Raw genomic sequence first — 18,953 nt, 5'->3', positions numbered from 1 at the left:
GCTCGTAGGTGGGTTCCGAGTTACGTGGGACACTTCACGTCATTAGTCGTTGCTCAGTGTTTGATTTGTTTGCAGCCTCAGAATCTGGTACTGATGAATGAGTTCCCTCACGGTGAAGTGAAATTGTGTGATCTTGGAATCTCACGCTACATCAGCCAAGGTGCAGACATCAGGGACATTCTGGGCACTCCTGATTATGTTGGTAAGTTGCTTTATCTACTTATGAAGACATTTTGTGGTATATTCTTAAGTACTTTATTTTCTTGTTATGGGCAACAGTGGCACATACCTTAACTCGTTCAAAACTAAAGCTTGTCTAAATTATATATAAGAATTCAGTCCGTACCTCAAAGAAAACACAACACTTCACCGTTACATTGACCAGTTTTAGTGCTGTTTCAGGACATAATTACAGTTTACTCAGTGAATTATATGGGACGTATAAATAAAGAGTACAGAGGTACTGAGTATTAGAATATATGGTACATATGTTTACCACTGGGCTTTGAAAGGTTAAATATAGGGCCGTATATTCTTAAATATGTTATGAAAGTGTTAGATAATTTTAGTGTATGGACATTCTAGAATTGTGTAACGTTGAATTGCAGTCGTATTGGGCCGAAACAAGGTCTTGTGGAATTAAGTGATGTAATGTTGGCAGTTTTGCAAGTAAACAAGGCAATGCTTGGAAAATGCTAATTTTGCTGTGTGTGACTTACATATACTCCATCTGTTCGTTTTAAGTCGCTTTGTGAAATACAAGTTTCATAATTATTTTGAACGCTGATTTCAAGGTGGTTGGAAAATTGATGTCATTAGACATAGAAGTTGTACTTGCAGTTTGTTATTTACTAGTTCTGAAAGTTTTAGTTTTTCAAAATCCAAATATTTGTTACGAATTATGTGTTCTCAATACTCTTGTTACGTTACTTGGGATATATATCGAAAGTGTGAGTGGAGTTTTATCTTCAGTCGTCAAATAGTTCACGATGTCCGAAATGACGTTTTCTGATAAACAATGATAATTGCTTGTGTGGATATCTACACCAAATTGAGGAAAAAATTAGTTCGCCTTAAGCTAATTACATGTACAATTAAGTTAATTAGTTTAAGATTGGGTTTTAGTTATTCTGATTGGTTGACATTTTCAAGATGTTCATTAAGTTAAAATTTTAATTATCAATTTTAATAATATTCTGGTCTCAGGAGTAGACCAATACCATGAGTTCTTTTTAACCCAAATGTGTGTGTATTTCTTTTATGTATTTTATGTCTACGTGTCCAGCCCATACGACATTGTGCCTACGGTTCAAAATTTTAGTTTTTAATATTTTGAAATTTAAGTTGGCAGTACAGCTTCAGAGTATCGACACTTTACCTAGTGCATTCCTGAAGCTAAGTAGGTTAGGGCTGCAGTATAATGCTTTCTATTTCTCTTACAGCTCCAGAAGTATTGAACTATGAACCCATCAGCCTAGCAACAGATATGTGGTAAGTGCTGTACTTTCACGGTTTGGTTGTTGCGTTCTTAACAGGAATTAGTGAAACTGATTTTTATGGAACTTCGGTCTCGTATTAACGTGTTGTACCTTCTGGAGAAAGCTGTCTCGAAATATAAGAAGCACAGTCCTTATTTCTTAACACCGACCTCGGGTTGTATTCAGCTAATGTGAAGCATAATGAAATACATGATTAGATGCGAGTTTATCAAAACAGGGACAAAGAGAAAATGTATGTCGATATGAAAATAAATATATTTTTCTAAATGTAATGAGCATCCCAGTATATAATGTTAATTCTTAAAAGACGAAACCGACGTTTCAGGAACCATCCCTGCCTCCATAATTGGGGTTCTGATCACAACATTGATGATGGTCCCCGAAACGTCGGTTTTTTTGTCTTTTAACCATTTGACGCAACTAATCGCCCGAGAAGATTTTATTGAATTACGTCGCCGCGAAAGCTTCAAATCATAAAACTTTTTATTTGAATTACTTAAGAGAAGTCTTCATTGAAAGATTGTTTTATTGTGAATGAATTTCCTTGGTACACATTCTTCTGAAAGTATTTGGACAATTTATGTTTGCGTAAATATAGTACAGAGTAGGTGATGATGTGTTGTGTGGGCAGGTCTGTTGGAGTTCTGCTGTATGTGCTTCTGACTGGTTGCTCCCCCTTTGGTGGTGATACAAAACAAGAGACATTTTGTAACATCTCACAGTGCAAACTCGACTTCCCCGACGACTTATTCGAGGATGTTTCTGAGGATGCCAAGGACCTTATGCGAAAGTTAATGGTCAAGGAGCCAAGGTAAGATTATTTGTAATATTGATTCTATTGCTAAGAATCTGTAAGAAATTTTTCCATTCATTTGTTGCTGTGTTCAGGTTACATTTGGTCTGTTTTGTAATTTAAAATGTTTTCGTTTATTTGCAGTAAGCGATTAAGTGCCATAGAATGCCTTCAACATCAGTGGTTCACAAACAGCGAGCCAATCACTCTGCAGCCTGTGCCAACACCTGTCAAGTGCTGTGAAGCCGTAATTGCCAAAGTAGAGGAGGTTCAGATCAAATTGTCGTCTCCTACCGTATTGAGAAAGCAAGAAAATATCGTAAGCCAAACTGTGTCAAGCCACGAAACAACAGTCACTTCGAAAACGTCGCCGACAAGTCTTAGCGTTCATAGACCCAAGGAGAATAGCATTCTATACGCAAAGACCACGGAGACATCTTCTACGCTGACATCTGTCGTGTCTCAAGACGAATCAACTCCGGAAAGAGTAGGCCTCAGCTTCTCTAGGAGAAGTCGTTTCATGAAGAACATGGAAAATTTAGCACAGAGTTACATTGAACTGGCAAATACCAAAAATAACAACGTTGTCGAAATTAAACCTACAGTAGAGAAACCAGACAATTTATCGACCTCGACGTACGAAATAAATAAGAGCCCAAGAATAAATGAACCCCTAAATGTTAAAAGTAAGGTTGAAAATAATAATTGTACGTACGTTAGTGTACGGTCAGCGACCAAAGCCACTGCCACGCATACGATGCCTTTAAGTGGTGGCGGTAGGTTTAATAAACTCAGCCATTTATCACGTGGTACAGAAACAACTGAAATACAGAGGAAACAGAATCTGAATGTGTCGACGAAGACGGAAAAAGAGACCCCAAGAAGGGTAATGGATAATAAAGATTGTGTGTACACGTTTAGAAGATGTTTCATTATCGACGATTCGGAAGACGAAACATCCCTTGGTAACGGTGCAGCTCCGATGTTGATAAACGGCCCAGTAACTACTGTGACGTCAGAGAATGGTCATTCGTACTCTGACCATTCGAGTAGCGATTCAGGAAGTGACACTGTTAGTGAAATGTCGATAGATTCATCAAGTGATCGATCTAGTATCATCTCACTGGACGACTCCTTACTGGAATATAACTATTCCAAAATAAATGGACGACCTTATCCCGGAGGAAATTATGTTTCGTGCTCATCAACAAACCACAATCTCTGGGATACAACGGGAATGCTAAATGGTACGAGGAATGACAGAGCATTGAGGTATTCGTACAGTGAAACGTTTTCCAGGGATTTTGCTCAATTCAATTCAAATTCTGCAGGTAAACAGGAAGCAGGAATGAAGAATACACGAGGAAAAAACGTTTTCTCTACTGTACCGCATAAACAGTTTGCCAAAGCCGCGCACACGTCCATTTTGAATAAGGTGGTGCTGACATCTGTGAGCGGCGACAACACTTCGTCAACACGAAAGGTCGATTTCTTGCGAGAACGCAATGGAAACATCGTCGTCATTAGGGAGCTGAAGGCTGGGAAGTATAGCAGAGTCAGTGAGGTTAAATGCGAGTCCGTGCAGTCAAGAATCAGAAAGCTCCAAATGCAAGGATCAAAATCGTAATTTATGGTTAATAAAGTAATATTTGTTGTAAATATTATGCTAAGGCAGTTTATTTGCGGAGGGACTTTTCTGAGATATCGGCAGGTAAAACAGGCAGACAAATTGTGTGCTACTCACCTCTGTTTGCGCCTGTGATAATTCTTTCCTTTTATATATTTAAAACAATTTTTGTATCAGAATTTTGTACATAAAGAAAATGTTTTTTTTTAAAAAAAAATTTCATCATATTTAATAAATTCGACATCGTGCAGCATACGTGTACATAATAAAAATATATTCTGCAGATAAAATTTTTGTAATTATACGTCCGTGTAATTTACCTGAAGCCTTGTCGTCTGATAAGGAAATTGCAAAATATCTTGTCAGTTAAACTGAATTCATGCCACTTAAGATACTTACAACGACGTATCTGTGCCCCTTTACTGAACCTATATCACTTAATTAAATTATTAGTTTTAATTTCTTTTTTTATAATTCTCGTTCTATAATATAAACCGACTGCACAGTAATTTGGGGTTGTCCGTGATACTGCGGACTGCAAACAGACCCAATTTGTAATTAATTACCTGCTGATTTAACTTAAGCCAAATGGATTTTGGATCACAGACGGTAACTGGTATGTCCTGTATATTCCACGCTGTAAATGCTAGTCATATTGAGAAAGTGTGTAATTTGTCGATGTGTATTCCAGAGTGGACCAATATTTAAAAAATATGATTCCAGTGCTCTTATTACGAAAAGACTTTGTATTTCCATTTTGTGTGTCTTGTCTTTGTAGTAATACGAAAATGCATTTCTAGTTCACCGAAATTGCACGACACGAGTTCCTACGTGCGATAATTGTAAGTAATTTGCTCATTGTATGATGGTGCTTTAAATTATAGGAAACAAAAAATGAGTCCAAAATTTTTTTTCTGAATATTTTGTATTTCTCCAGGTATTTTGAAATGTGATTTCGTAAAACATATTTTGTAATCACCATAATGTACGATGTTTAAAAAAATCTGTATCACGTTTCGTATATAGAACTATATGAAGAATTCATACCACGTACTTTTATATATATGTCAGACATTTTCCTGGCAAATTATTTATACTGTAAGTTTTATTATGAACATTCTGTGTGCCAATGTGGAATCTATAAAAATGTTGGAATGGAAGACCACTGTACTCTCGCTGTAGTTTTAACTTAGTATCGTGTTCCTTTGTGTATTTAACCTGTGTCATCCGTTCATTTCCGTCTGAACGTAATCCAGCTGGCCGTGCTTGTTAACTGTTGAGTTAAAAAGTCTGGTCAGCGAGCCCAAAAATTTGGGATTTTGAATCCCTAAATACCACGAAATAAAGATTAATCCTTTGTGTGGCCATTCATCTTGAAAGTTGTGTTCCAGTGACTTGTACATTCTTATAATTAACAATGCAATACTTAATTAAATTTTTTCTTAAAGGTCTTTTCATTTTAAATCTTTTAACCTTATGTTTCCTATGTATCCATTTTTCTCATGCACGGTGATTTAAGTCTGTCTGTCTAAGATTTTCCTGTGTTTTTCATTTATATTTTATGATCCAAGCCATGGCTCCATAAAATACAACACTTTGTCGTGGTTTATTGTTTTTTAAAATCCAATCCTACCACAAGAAATTCATAGAATTACAGCAGAAACAGGTCCTGTGTTTTGTGGCGTTTACGTCTTAGGTAAGCAAATTCCAGCGGACAGGTTGGAACACGGGGGCCTCTTGCAGATTTCGGGCACAACGCAAACCTCTCCTGCAGGGCAGTACGTTTGGGAGCACGGACTGGCGCAGAGGTCAGGGTCTTCGTCGTCTGAAAAGAACGTGAGGTCAGATTCAAAACCAGCTTTGTGTACTCTGAAGCTATTCTGATACGGTTGCACTTTTATTACGCGAATGTTTTACATTTTAAGATGACGACTTTTTATGGTGAAACGATTACATTGTTTTTCCGAACTACACACACAGAGACCTTTATAATGATACATGATGATTGATTACTGTACGATATTCAATCTTATCTAAGTGTGTTACCACGCTAAAAATGTCGAGACACTCATCCGCTCCACTTGGATGTGAGGTACAATTAGCTCCTATTTGTACGAGATGTATACATATCAAATCTAAAACTTCTTGACGATGGTGAAGAGTCAATTGAATAAAAATTTTCTTGGATATTATCCATCGTCTAGTAAATATAAAACGTAAAACGACGTTTCGGAGATGGGACTCTATCTCCGTATTCAGGTTCCTACACAGTTGGGCCCACTAGATAGAGCTAATCCCTATCTCCGGAGAACCTGAAGACGGAGATACAGTCCCATCTCCGAAACGTCGTTTTACGTTTTATATTTACTAGACGATGGATAATATCCAAGAAAATTGTTATTCAATTGAGATGTATACATTTTGATTTTTTGTAAATGCCAATGATATTAAAGCCACTTACACAAGATGCAGACGCCATTCTTGCAGCATCCACCACAACAAAAAGATGGGGACACTGGGCACTGCAACATGTAACACGGGTTTTATGTAACAGTGATAATCTTAGGGCTACATTAATTACATGGATTAAGTGTAGACCTATTTAATTCACCGAGAAAGAAAATTCTCGCTCACTAGATTGGATTGAAGTTTAACACATTGGAAGAGTAGTGGGATCCAGTCCACGCCCTCATACACCCTGTCTCTTTAACAGTTCATTTTAATATTATCCACATCTCAGCGCCCGGTTCTCCAAACTGGCGTGTTTTCTTCAGGTATTCCTATTTAAAAATTAGACACGTTTCTCATCGTCTAAATGCGTGCTACATGGCCCCGCCCATTCTGTCCTTTACTTAGTATTTATAACAATGTTATGTACATATTCTGAATCTTGTACAGACTTCCAGCAGAGGACACTCACCCGTTCTCCTGGACCGTAGCACGCTGGTGACGAAGCAGCCACATGTCGTGGGGTAATTAGTACCATCAGGGTGGTAACACTGGCCAGGAACAACAGGAACTTGGTCATTTTTCTTTTTAGATTCTGTGAACACAACGTAAATCCCTGCAAATGTAAGAATTTCACATCGGGGGGGGGGGTTCCCAATCCATCACACCAACAACGTTGAAAACTGAGGACCCCCTACCGAGTTACATTAGAACTGTTGAGTGAATGGGTTCTGTTTTTTTTTTTGGGGGGGGGGGTCTTTCTGAGAACCACATGATTCTGGATATTAAAAATACACATGAAGTGATAATTGATGAAGGAAATTAAGATGCCAATTTTTTTGTCATGATTTGTTTTTTGTTTTAAAAGTCGTGTCGTTCTACAGAAAACGGTAATTTTTAAATGTCCGCCATTGGAACTTAAAAGAAACATCAGTCCAATGCACATTATCAGAACCTTAAGATTAATTTCAATATTACGATCTTCCAATCTGCGTGTCGGCCTTTCAAGTGAATGAATATCATTTAGTAGGATTTGAGGTTCACACGGCGGTGATTGTGAAGATGGCTGTAGTGCTGTGTAGTCTGGTAGACTACACTACAATGCACAGAAAACAACCGTCTTAAAATACCGTAACGTTTCCGCGACAACGGAGAACAAGTCTCGAACTCGGTACCTTCCGAACGGAGGTCTAGAAAGTTCTGTGCCAACGTTGGCATGTAAGAAAATAGTCACGCGACCGATGTTCAAACACGCTCGAAGTGGTTCAAAGATACCAACCTCCGCGGTTACCTGTCTGTCGATGATTCCAGATCTTGAAAGCCAGCTGTAACAAGGTCTTCGCTGTTTTTATATGGCGCTGTGGTAAAGTCCGTGCAGGAAAGTTGGATCTCTGAACGGGGATATACCGCTCAGCGACGTCACATCAACATGGCCTCTGGACCGATAGTTCGGCCGTCGCAATCTTGCTTCGTATTTCCCGTATTTAATAATTTATTCAGTCGAGTTTTCTGTGTCGACCTAATACCGCGTTTGTCGTCCGTAGCTCTGATGTAACTATATTCTCTTACTGTACAATAGTTGTTCTCATAATAATGCTTCTATTCCCCCTTCCCTATTACATGTTAATTATTTTATTCTCCCATTTACATTTAATTATATAAAGGCATTTTCTTACATTCCTTGGTTACACAAGATTAGTAAATTTATTATTCTCTTATAAACCAAGTCTTTATTACAAAGAAGCAATTTTGTCCTTAAAAATAATCCCCGCGCTTAATTTTTGCCGAGTATTTTAACAATACTGTCTTCCTCTGTACACAGAGGACGTCTTCGTTCATAATAACCTTTCCTCAGCGTCCACACACCAGATTTAGAACGTGGTAACCCAATTTTTCTCAAACTGTGTATGTTGATTTTCGTCTTATATTGGCAAACAGCGTCGGACATTCGAAATCATGTATAAATGACACGTGTAATGTATTTAATCAGAATTACGTAATATGAAGGCTTCGATGCTGATAAATTCTTTCTTATGTTGTATTTCCCAATTCAATGACAAGGACGAACGACTGATGTAGGCTCCAGAAACTATGTTGTTTGTTATTCCCCGATCCACTTGTTTCCTAGTCACCAGCAGAAGTTTTCAATACCGTCTTACGCGCGTCGTAACTTCTCGCGTCATGAAAAATTCGTGGAACGAACACTTGTGAGAATGCATCCACGTCATTAAATGATCGGATAATGAACCAGCAGGTTAAGTGAGCGCAAAAACCCGGAGATTCAATGCAGGTTACCATAAAACTCTCCGCTAGATACTGTCATAAAGCAAGTCTAATACATTTCGCAGTTTATTCCCTATCAGCAACATCCGTTTTTAATATTATATTACCCTTAAATCTACGTTTAGGTCTCCACACAATTGGTCTCTTATTTTCGGGTTTTCTCACTAATAATTTGTACGCATTTGTCTTATCGACCATGCGTGTGCTGCGTCGCTTCTTCTTAAATTTGTCAATGTTATTTTGTCTTTGAAATCAAATCCTTCATTTTCTCGCAATGAGTTGTTATATGCGTTACAAAAATTTTAGGAATTACTTACTTACTCTAGTAACTGTAACCACAAAACTTGTCTACATGATTTTACTGCTACAGGAAACCAAATGTCGGATATCCTTCGTGATTATTTGAAGACCGCGTAGCTTACCTACAGCCTAAAACCGCACGTAAGCCTTACTTCCTTATTTACGCAGAGAGATCGTTTTAAAACGCATTTGTTAAAAAGAATCGGCATTTCTATTGCAAAATTTTAAATACGCGTTGTCAACATTATTCGCATTTAGAGGATGTTATTAATTGTATTATTGAATTGAATTTTTTTTTATCTGGACTGCACTCTAAAGTTTTCCCCGCCTGTTAATTCAGTGACTGAGTCGTATAAAAATTAACAAAAAAAGCCTAAATTGAAATTTTTATTCATAGAGACGCTCAGCGCGTTTCCGCACAAATTGCATTAAAATTATGCCGTGTTGAGGAGGCAGATTTAATTTGTGAACGTCGTAAAGTATTTCTAAGTTTCTTCTCAAGTTGAAGACGACCTTAACCTCACTTTAATATTATCCTGTCATCTATAATGGTTTTCGAAGCGCTTTCAACTGAGACATATCAGTGAGTTGCGTCCTTCAGAAGCCTTAGAATAACGCAGCGGGGTAGCACCGGGTACTGACGTCACATAGCCTTGTTTCATCGCATTTTTATTTTCCATTGTCTTATTTGATTGTCTTCTCTTCCTCGTAGTGTTGGCCCACAAGATATCACTTGCTAGAACACACTCGTAATTAATCAGCGCGTGGCTATTAATTGAACACAACGCCACGAAGGCGTATGGAGGGAGTGGATGTATAGATCCATGCATTCTGAACCTCGGATCAACATAGAGGTGGATGTTTTGTTTAGCGTCCCGGAATTTTACCCCCTATAAAAGAACCCTGGTACCCATGGGTTAGGAGGCTGGGTGGACTTGGAACAGGTCTGTTTATAGTGAACAGGAAAATCCGTGTCCTTGCCGGGAACCGAACCCCGGCCACACAGCCCACAGCTTAGCCACTACACTCGGCTCAACCTAAAGACATCGAAACAAGTCAGAGAGAGGATGCGATTTGGTTATATTTTCACAGAAGCATTGGTACAGGTGACACAAATATTTATTTTTTACAAAATCATCGTTACTATGAAGATATACGACGTGAATCTTTCATACAGCTGAGAATTAATTTAATGATGGGTTTGAAGGTGTCCTCCGGTATCGACGCGTGCCGACGCAATGCGTCGACTGTTGCTCTGGGCGCCAAAGACGTTCCTCCTGCTAGTGTTTGGGTTTACAGAACGTGGATTTCCTGCAGGGGGGACCAGAACACGCCAGAGGCTCTCCGACGTGACACTCCTGCCCCTGGGGACAGTACTCGATGGCACAGGGGTTGTTGGCGCAGTAATCAGGATTGTCATCATCTGAAAGCCGAAAGTCAAAGAGTTTTTGGTAAAGACGCTGAGTGCTGCTACCATAAGGCAGCGTTTAGAAGCACTTACGAACGAGATCTAGGTGTTAAGAGGACAAGATGAAGATACGAAATAAATCATTCTGTGTTGGAAGAGAAACTTTATGAAGATGTTAACTGAGCTTTGCGTTCGAGTTACTTAAACAATTGGATATATCTTAACTACTGAGTACCGCTTATGATTTTACAATATATACTTTTTTTTGAATCGATGTAATTAATATCAATAAATGACGAACTCAGCTCGCGGCTAATAAAACGATCTGTCCTGGTGGGAAAAAAAAATATTGGATGATAATCGTCATTAGTACAGTCATTTAATTGCATCATTCTGTACAACAGACACTTACACTTGATGCAAAAGCCGTTCTTGCAGCAACCACCACAGCAGAAGCTTGGGCTTGTAGGGCACTGCAACATGTAACATTGGTTTCTTTATGAAAAAAACACATAACACGGAATAATGTCATATTAACTCTCTCCATAATTAGGGCGATGATAATAATGATGAAGGCAGTAAGCATCTCTGAAACGTCGGTCAAGAATGGGCATTTATCGTATTCCTTTGTTTGGTTGGCACTCACCTTCTTTCCCACTTCGTAACACATCGGGCTGCTGGTGGACACTTCGTTTAGTGTAATTAAAACCATAATAGTGGCAACACTGACAAACAAAAAGAGGACCCTGGACATCGTTGAAGTTGGTAGCCTGAGAAGAAAAAATAAAATTTCGAGAAAACCTCAACTGGCTAGAAATTAATACAGACAGTATTTAAGAATTCGATTTCTGTTTCATGTTAAGTTGTGTCGATATATAAGTCACTCTGACATCGCTGACCACACACAGGACTTAATTTTTTGTTAATCTTTTGCAAGAGGTGGGTGTCTAATCACTCTAAAACCACCCTGGCTCTCTTTTCCTCTTTCCTTCTATCCACCAGCTATCATGATTGAAGTTTTTCGTGGTTTTCTTCAGTCACACCAGGAAATATCGACGACTGCTTCCTCCCATATCGATCGTTCATTAATCATCTCATCATTCGACCTACTAACAGCGTCCCCAAGGAAACCGCAATTAAACATATTAATTGATATTCTTGTAGTTGTATAACAGAGTCCGTACTTACCGATAACTGCTGTTGAGAGTCTGGCGGGGCTGTGGTAGCTGCAGCTGGTAGCTTTTCCTTTTATATCACTGCGACAGCTGACTGGACCGAGCGGAACACCCGTGGACAGTGGGGAAGTACGGGCTATGACGTCTCGAAGCTGTGTTAATATATTCGTTCAATGGTCGTATGAGTGTTTCGAGGCTTTATGTCGTTTTTACTTAGAAAGCGACCTTTGGCTATTTTCCAAAGGAAATATTAAACGAGTTCTTTGGACTGCGATGTTTCGTCGTCTAATTGTTCTTTGACCATTGTTATTTAATTACTCCAGTGGGTGGATAAAAGTTTCTGAGGCCTACGTGGACGTCTTGTCCTGATAATCAGACCGGTGATGGGTGGAAAGCTTTTATTTTTATTTATTTATTTAGTGTTCTGTCTGACGACAGGTCCATATGAACAGGATCCTTCCATCCTTTTCTCGGACTGGGACCTGTTCATATACGTTCTTGGCAGATGATCCAGAAGTGGTTTGCCATTGCCTTCTTCTGTGTGTGAATGGAGTAATTGTTGGGATGCCACGGAGGAAAACTCCGTGTTGCCTAGACCACGGCCTTGCCCAACACAAGTTATAAATTTGAGCACCGCCGGGAATCGAACCCGAGACCCCAGGATTACAAAGCCAGCGTTCTTACCGCTAGACCACCTAGGACTTTTTGTCTCAGATGCAGAGATTGTTCGTTTTAAAAGCAGCATCTAACTGCAACAGTCTTTGGTGACACAAATATTAGGAGCGACCGACCAACAATGGTTGCCTTGACTCGAATATCGCAGGAAATGTTGGGAGAGTCTGTTAAAGGCAGGCGGACATTTTTCTCACATTGTTATATTTGTTCTCTATTACGTGATCATTGTTGGTTTGAATTTAAAATTACACGTTCTGTATTACAATAATGTCATACGGTGTTGGAAGTTCAACAATGAAGGGAAATTAATTTGGTTAATAATGAGTATTCAACTGCTAATATATTTCAATAATTGAATTGTTAAGACTATCATACATCAGGATATTATTCAGTTTTTAAATAATAATAATATAGTGTTCTGAGAACTGAGCTCTTTACAGCGATGAAAGTCACAAACCAAATTCAATGTTTTTCTTTAATTGAAAATGTGCACAAAAACAATTCTGATAGAAGTGGGATATGTGATGATAATTGAAGTGGCTTGTGTGTTACAGAAGTTACTTGACTACGTTCCAAATGCTTCCACCAGCGAGACTACGCGCGGTCATTTTCGTCTCTCACGTTGACCAAGAACATGGTGTAGGACATTACTTGGTTGGCGACCTGAAACATAATATTATCAGCATTACTGTTTCGGGACTCTGTACAATTGTCATAATGAGATTAAGGTAATTCGTCATGTGAAACAGAGCTCGTGGTTTATTAAGTCTTAAGACGAACGCCCTGTATCCTGCGTTGAAAAAAATCACTCCCAGCCTAAAACTGTCGATTCGAGATATATCGAGATGCAGCATGCTTCCGAGCCGTGCAGTGCGTACGATTTAATTTTAGTGGAACTTTTTTATGGCGGCTATCGAAACTCCTTCGCTGTTCGCCTCTAGCTTCCCCTCGCCTCCACCCCACGCACAATAATTCCCAGAGACATGTCTTAATATTATCCTCCCAATTAATATTTTTCCTTCAGGATTTTTCGCCAAAACTTTGTATACATTTCTCACATCTTCCATGCGTGATACATGTTCCTCTAATCTCGTGATCGTTCACTTGATAACACTAATACTCGACTTTCTCGGTCGTCCCATTGCTTCAGATTTATTGTTTCCAGATATTTTCCTCAGGCACCCAAAGGATGAGCAGACGTTTCGGACTAATACGCAACGGGTAGAATTATGAAACACTTTTTCTTTTGTTTCTAGAGTTGTCCCAGACCCTTCCGGGTGGTATTGAGCCCCTAATATGACCAAGGTATTGATTAATGTTTTTCTTGAAGTTTATTTAATTAATGAACTGGAAAGGGTGTGGAAGGAAGCGGTCGTGGCCTAAGTTAAGGTACTATACCGGAATTTGCCTGGAGGGTCTGAGTAAAAGTACGAAAATCCCCCCGCAGCCAGGATCACGAAGCAGGGTTGTTTTGTACTCGACCACGACGTTCGATTTGTTGTTGTTCTTCTGGGTTTTGGGTGTAAACTCGTTGGTACATGCCAACGTTTCGGAGAAACATATCTCTTCCATCTTCAAGCCTAAAGCTTGGTCAATGGACGGCTGTTCCTGGTAACACCGAACTCACCATGATCAGTGTGTGGTGTGACAGAGATGTGAAGCCCCCTGCCGTCAGGACGAACTGTTTGTTCGCCTCGGCCATCACGAACGCCAGATCGCGCTGTTGTTGGAGGGGTGCTCCTACCCATTCGCTCTCCCAGACGGCTTGTTTAACGCCCTCAGCCTGAGAACGGGAAGAAGACATTTAAGACACGAATTGTCGTAGTTGGCACAACAGATTTCGTGGTTCATGCAGTGAATGCTGTTGGATCACTGTTACACTAGAATCGCGTGTTTGAATCTCGCTCCATGGTACAAGTATTTGCCAGCTTTTGTGTTCTGCGTTGTCCTACAAAGGTACAGCCTTCCGATAGACTGATCTCCCATACAGGGAGTATTATCAGATGCCGTATGAGGACTAACAAATAGCTTCAGAAGTAATTCTCGACCTGGACAGGCCAGATTCTTGGTCGGTGAAAGGTGATTATGCTATCTTTCCGAATACAGTTGCATTGATTATGTGAACGTAAGAAAAGATACGTCTGACGATGGGCAGAACACTTAGAACTCGTACGTGAAGGGAGAAACAGACTGCTTACAAAATTTCACACAAAAACTTGACTGAAAAAGATCACTTACGAAAAATAGTCGTTGTTGTGAGCGTAGTATAAAGACGTACCTTAGAGAAATAGCGTGTGGGTTTTGCTGATTGGTTTCAGCTGGCTGCGGACCAGTGAAGAGCTGTAGTGAATGCGGTAATGAACATTCGGGGGAATTTTTTTTTTGTCCAGCTGAGCGAATATCAGCTTCTCCAGAACGATTATTGTCCGCGAAGTGTTCACCAAGTCATCAAAATACTCACGACTGCGATTCTGCGCGCGTCCTAAAACGTCAGTGTCTCAGAATCCGTTTGTAAAACGACTACTTGGAAAACCAAGAAGACGAAGATGATGAGATAATTAGGCTAATGAAACCTAATGGGTTGTCAAAGTGGACAGGAGTCTGAGTGGGAGGGGGCGAAATGTTACTATATCAGCAACATTAAATCTTCGGGTTAGGCAACTTAGCTACACATGAGGTATTTTTGTTTCTTGAAGGTTTACAGTACCTGATTCGTAAGCCGTTCTCCGAACCAGCAGTACATTCCGAGTTGCGCGGTTATGCTACACATTACCAATATAATTTGCAGCAAATCTCCCGCGTTTCCCCAGATCTGAAACACAGAAACTCTGGTTTCAAGAATCATCATTCATTTTCTTCCGAAACTCTGTTCCGTATTTTTTTTTTTCCGCATTTTAATCATACCGCTACAGCAGATATAACGCCGAAGCAGAGCGCTCCGACGATGACTAGGAAGTGGCCCAGGACTAAGATGTTCAGGGTGTCTTCAAGGGCCCTCATGAAACTAGAACACAGTACAGACGCCCATGATACAAACTCTCACACAATCGTTCTTCATCTGTTTTAATTGTATAAGTTTTTTTTAAGAAACACATTAAAATTATCACGTGACTAAAAACCACGCATTCTGGACGCAACTCTTGCTACTAGATAAATTTGAATGGTTAGATTCACGCTCCTAGGCATAAAATCAATACACGTGAGTGCATATGCAGATGATATAGCTATTATTAGCAGGAATAAAGCTGCACTGGAAGAAACATTATTAAAATTGATAGAAGAAACACAATTAAGGGGGCTAAAAATAAATGAATCGAAAACAAAATATATGAAAGTTACAAGAGCAGCAAGAAATGTCACAAATAAATTGAGAATAGGACATTATAATTTTGAACATGTGCAGAATTTTAATTACCTGGGTTCACAGATTAATACTATAAATTCAGTAACTAATGAAATTAAAGCACGTATTGTGAATGGTAATAGGTGTTACTATGCCTATCAGAATTTAATGAAGTCTAAAATACTGGGGAGGGAACTTAAACTGAGAATCTATAAAGTTCTGATAAGACCAGTAGTCACATATGGATGTGAAGCCTGGACATTAACTAGCTTTGATGAGCAACAACTTAGAATATTTGAACGCAAAATATTACGAAAAATCTATGGTCCAATACAGAATAGTGATGGCTCCTGGAGAATTAGGATGAATCATGAACTAGATTGTATCATACAGGGAGCAGATATCGTGAGGCTAATCAAAAGCAAAAGGTTAGCCTGGCTTGGCCATGTTGCAAGAATGGAAGGAAACAGGGTGACTAGAAGAGTGATGGAATGGAGACCGATGGGAAGAAGGATGAGAGGGAGACCACGGAAACGATGGATAGACGACGTGGAGGAGGATGTGAGGACGATGGGAGTAAGGGGATGGAGAAGAATTGTGAATGATAGGACAGAATGGAAAAAATTCATCGAACAAGCTAAGACCCACACAGGGTTATAACGCTATAAGAAGAAGAAGAAGAAGAAGATTCACGCTCCGGCTGTTTTATACGAGACAAAATAAATCTTGGTACCTACGGGTGTATCCATAGGATATCGGGGCGTGGGGAAAGAATTAGATCCTTCCTAGGAATTTAACTTCAAAATAAATGAGATTAGATCATCTAGTGCCCAGGACAGGAATGAGTAGGAGCTATACGGCCTCTTCCCCCTCCCCCAAGCGACCTACATGGCGTGTAGCGGGACTTCTTCTGCGTTATTATGTGTAGGATCTTACGTTTCTAAAAGAAATTTACAACTTACAGAAGATGACATGGAAAGTTAGAAATACTCGACACACCGAAATTTTAAAAAAAGTATTTGTTACTTAGTACAATTTATTTTTAATGAATTTGTAGGCTACAAAAATAGATTTTTAAATCGTCTTCGTCGTCTTAGTGTCAATTTGTGGAGGCAAATCTTCTGCTTTGTATTTTATTAATACTTCAGTGCAAGAATCTTCCGGTGACTCCGACTTACCTGAGAATGCTCTGGTGGAATCGAATATGCTCCTTAAGTTTTTCCTGTTCCGTGTTGGGTTTCAGCTCTTTTTCATTCCTGAAGTTTTTCAGACCCTCTTGAAGTTTCTCCAGCTGAGTACACGCAATGGCCACCAGGGTCGCGTAGAGACCGACAAATCCCGTAAAAATTGTCACGTCGACTAGAGTTGATAACACCTGTACGTATCAACATTAAATTAAAATTTCGGGTTCTCAAGGTGACGAGTATGAAGAAGTTCCATAGTGTAGTCTCATAAGAACTTATCGACGTTTCAGAGGTACTTGGTCTCCAGCAAAACTCATAGCCCGGATGATCATGGCAGTAAGTACCACTGAAACGTCGGTAAACTTCTGCCGGACTACAGGGCGCAACATCTCAGAAGACAGTCATCTTCAGAACCTCGAATCTCACCGAAAAGTTTCGGGAATTGTTTAGGGAAATATTCGCTCTCTTATCTGAAAATCATGTTGAGGTTAGAGTAGGTATATTTTTTTTTACAACTGTGGATTTTAAGTAGCCTGTATTGGTGGTTAACATTGGAGGTCGGTGGAACTGACCAAGGGTCATGTCCAATGTGGTTTTCAGACTGTGGCCCGCACCTGAATGATGACAGTGATTTCGTGCACTGGACTCGGTCTGGCGTCGTACGGGGTCCACATTCTGAGTCCCAGTTTCTCGGTCCCGGTACTCCTAACAAACATGTAGATGCTGTGAGGACCCAGCACAAGGCACGTTCCGAGTATCGTCAGTTTCTGGATCCAGGGTATCATCCCCGCCGTGGTGAGCCGACCGGTACTCGCGTCTCGTTCTGGACAGTCCTCGAAGACAAACGATTCAGTCAGACGAATCAAATTCTCGATGGAATGTTTGCGAAACCTACAAAAGACGACGTACGAGTTATTATTTATTCATTTACTTGGTCGTGATGAAGCTTAGAGTATCTGAAATAATTACTTTGTTTCAGACTGCCCTTTGTCTGAGCTATGTTCTTTTCATGTGACCTGACGGGAGTTGCCTCTGTAGGTGATTGGTTGTCATTACAGCTACTGACAGGTACTGACGAGTTGTCATTTTTTTTAAAAATTTATATTAGTGGCAACGGTTAGGATTGAAACTACGGTCCTTTAAATATGAGGTTAGTATGCTAACCATTAGGCGTTATACGTCAGGAAGTGGGAAATGTCCAATTGGACAATTTTCTCACACACAGTTTACAGAATTATAATCAATTTTGAAACCAAAGGAGTTCAGGCTAAAAAAAAACAAACGAGTTTTCTAAAAATTTGTACTCTACTGAAGCATTCGTCTTTACACCGTGTATACTCGGGACGATTGGACAACTGAACCACACTAGCAACATGTGACCTTGAGCTACATCATGACTGGGTCTTAGCAGTGTTGCCAATATTACAACGAAAATATTCCAATATTGTCCATATTTTAAAATCTCCTTAGTAAATTAAGGAACAAAAATAATCTCTAAACGTTAAATCATGCGCTCAGAAGACAATCAACCTGGTGAAAGCGTCGATCCAAATGCAAGCAGAAATTGGTATTGCGATTCTAGCCGACTCCAGCATCTCTTCGGGATTGTCCAGATGCATAAAAGTCTCAATAACTTCTCCTACCCAGCAAACATAATAAATTGTCGCTATGGCAATGGAGTACATCCGGTAAGCCACGGATTGGCCGTCACCCATCAGGGGGTTCCCCGCTAAGATGAACAGAATCCGAAACGAGCGATAACGTTTTTCGGTGTACATTTCGTCTGTCTTGAGCCTACAAAGTAAGTCTGATTGCGGTGAAACGAGGTTTGATCTCGCCCGATCACACCAGTCCGCGTGACGTCACCATCAATATTCCATTGGGTAGGAAGTTAATAAATGATCGAACGTATCTCTCTGGTTGCTGTGTCGTGTATAAATGATGGATGGCGTTCGTGAGAATCTTCAGTTTTTGAACAACTGTCTCGGTGTGAATATGGTAAAAGTTTAAAATATCTCCTAGACAACGAACTTACCCTCAAGCTTGCCCCGAGTTGGGCACTCATGGGTGACGTTAAACATGCACTCGGTAGACCTAGAGATAGATGCTGAGGTGGATATTGAAGAAAACGTTGTGGGTTGGATTTGTATCCACCGAGAATAGAGACCAATGGTGGACTCTTACTTAGACGGTAATGATCATTCAGATTTTGAATATC

The 18,953-nt window shown here is 39.8% G+C and overlaps 4 protein-coding genes across 5 annotated transcripts in view; 1 reads left to right on the top strand and 3 right to left on the bottom strand.

Annotated features, from left to right (window-relative positions):
• LOC110839673 (uncharacterized) overlaps window positions 1–5,370 on the top strand; it is a 178,096-nt gene extending 172,726 nt beyond the window's left edge. The window contains exons 7-10 of the mRNA XM_087356503.1: window positions 76–202; window positions 1,443–1,491; window positions 2,131–2,310; window positions 2,437–5,370. Coding sequence (XP_087212629.1) covers window positions 76–202; window positions 1,443–1,491; window positions 2,131–2,310; window positions 2,437–3,919 — 1,839 coding nt within the window. The 3' untranslated portion in view covers window positions 3,920–5,370. The remainder of the gene's footprint in view (window positions 1–75; window positions 203–1,442; window positions 1,492–2,130; window positions 2,311–2,436) is intronic.
• A 127-nt stretch (window positions 5,371–5,497) lies between these two features.
• LOC147872483 (uncharacterized) lies at window positions 5,498–7,783 on the bottom strand. 2 transcript variants are annotated; one of them, XM_087356513.1, is made up of 4 exons: window positions 7,659–7,783; window positions 6,840–6,962; window positions 6,381–6,441; window positions 5,498–5,744 (listed from the first exon to the last, which is right to left on the bottom strand). In XM_087356513.1, exons 2-4 carry the CDS (start codon window positions 6,945–6,947, stop codon window positions 5,605–5,607), a joined length of 309 nt encoding a protein of 102 aa, XP_087212639.1. In that variant the 5' UTR covers window positions 6,948–6,962; window positions 7,659–7,783; the 3' UTR covers window positions 5,498–5,604. The 2 variants fall into 2 exon arrangements, with proteins under 2 accessions (XP_087212639.1, XP_087212638.1); XM_087356512.1 differs by having other exon boundaries at window positions 7,647–7,738.
• A 2,230-nt stretch (window positions 7,784–10,013) lies between these two features.
• On the bottom strand, window positions 10,014–11,694 carry LOC110839674 (uncharacterized). Its single transcript, XM_022084100.2, has 4 exons — window positions 11,547–11,694; window positions 11,005–11,128; window positions 10,771–10,831; window positions 10,014–10,373 (listed from the first exon to the last, which is right to left on the bottom strand). Exons 2-4 carry the CDS (start codon window positions 11,110–11,112, stop codon window positions 10,231–10,233), a joined length of 312 nt encoding a protein of 103 aa, XP_021939792.1. The 5' UTR covers window positions 11,113–11,128; window positions 11,547–11,694; the 3' UTR covers window positions 10,014–10,230.
• An 835-nt stretch (window positions 11,695–12,529) lies between these two features.
• LOC110839680 (odorant receptor 82a-like) lies at window positions 12,530–18,515 on the bottom strand. The gene is made up of 7 exons (XM_022084113.2): window positions 18,266–18,515; window positions 17,350–17,626; window positions 16,730–16,926; window positions 15,113–15,212; window positions 14,916–15,020; window positions 13,836–13,991; window positions 12,530–12,871 (listed from the first exon to the last, which is right to left on the bottom strand). Exons 1-7 carry the CDS (start codon window positions 18,511–18,513, stop codon window positions 12,803–12,805), a joined length of 1,152 nt encoding a protein of 383 aa, XP_021939805.2. The 5' UTR covers window positions 18,514–18,515; the 3' UTR covers window positions 12,530–12,802.
• Window positions 18,516–18,953: the final 438 nt, after the last annotated feature.

The sequence above is a fragment of the Zootermopsis nevadensis genome, unplaced genomic scaffold, assembly GCF_977971745.1.
Source record: "Zootermopsis nevadensis isolate Lab colony 2312 unplaced genomic scaffold, Znev_1.0 Znev_ptg000027l, whole genome shotgun sequence".
Taxonomy (NCBI): domain Eukaryota; kingdom Metazoa; phylum Arthropoda; class Insecta; order Blattodea; family Termopsidae; genus Zootermopsis; species Zootermopsis nevadensis.
This window is presented reverse-complemented; position numbering and strand designations above follow the sequence as displayed.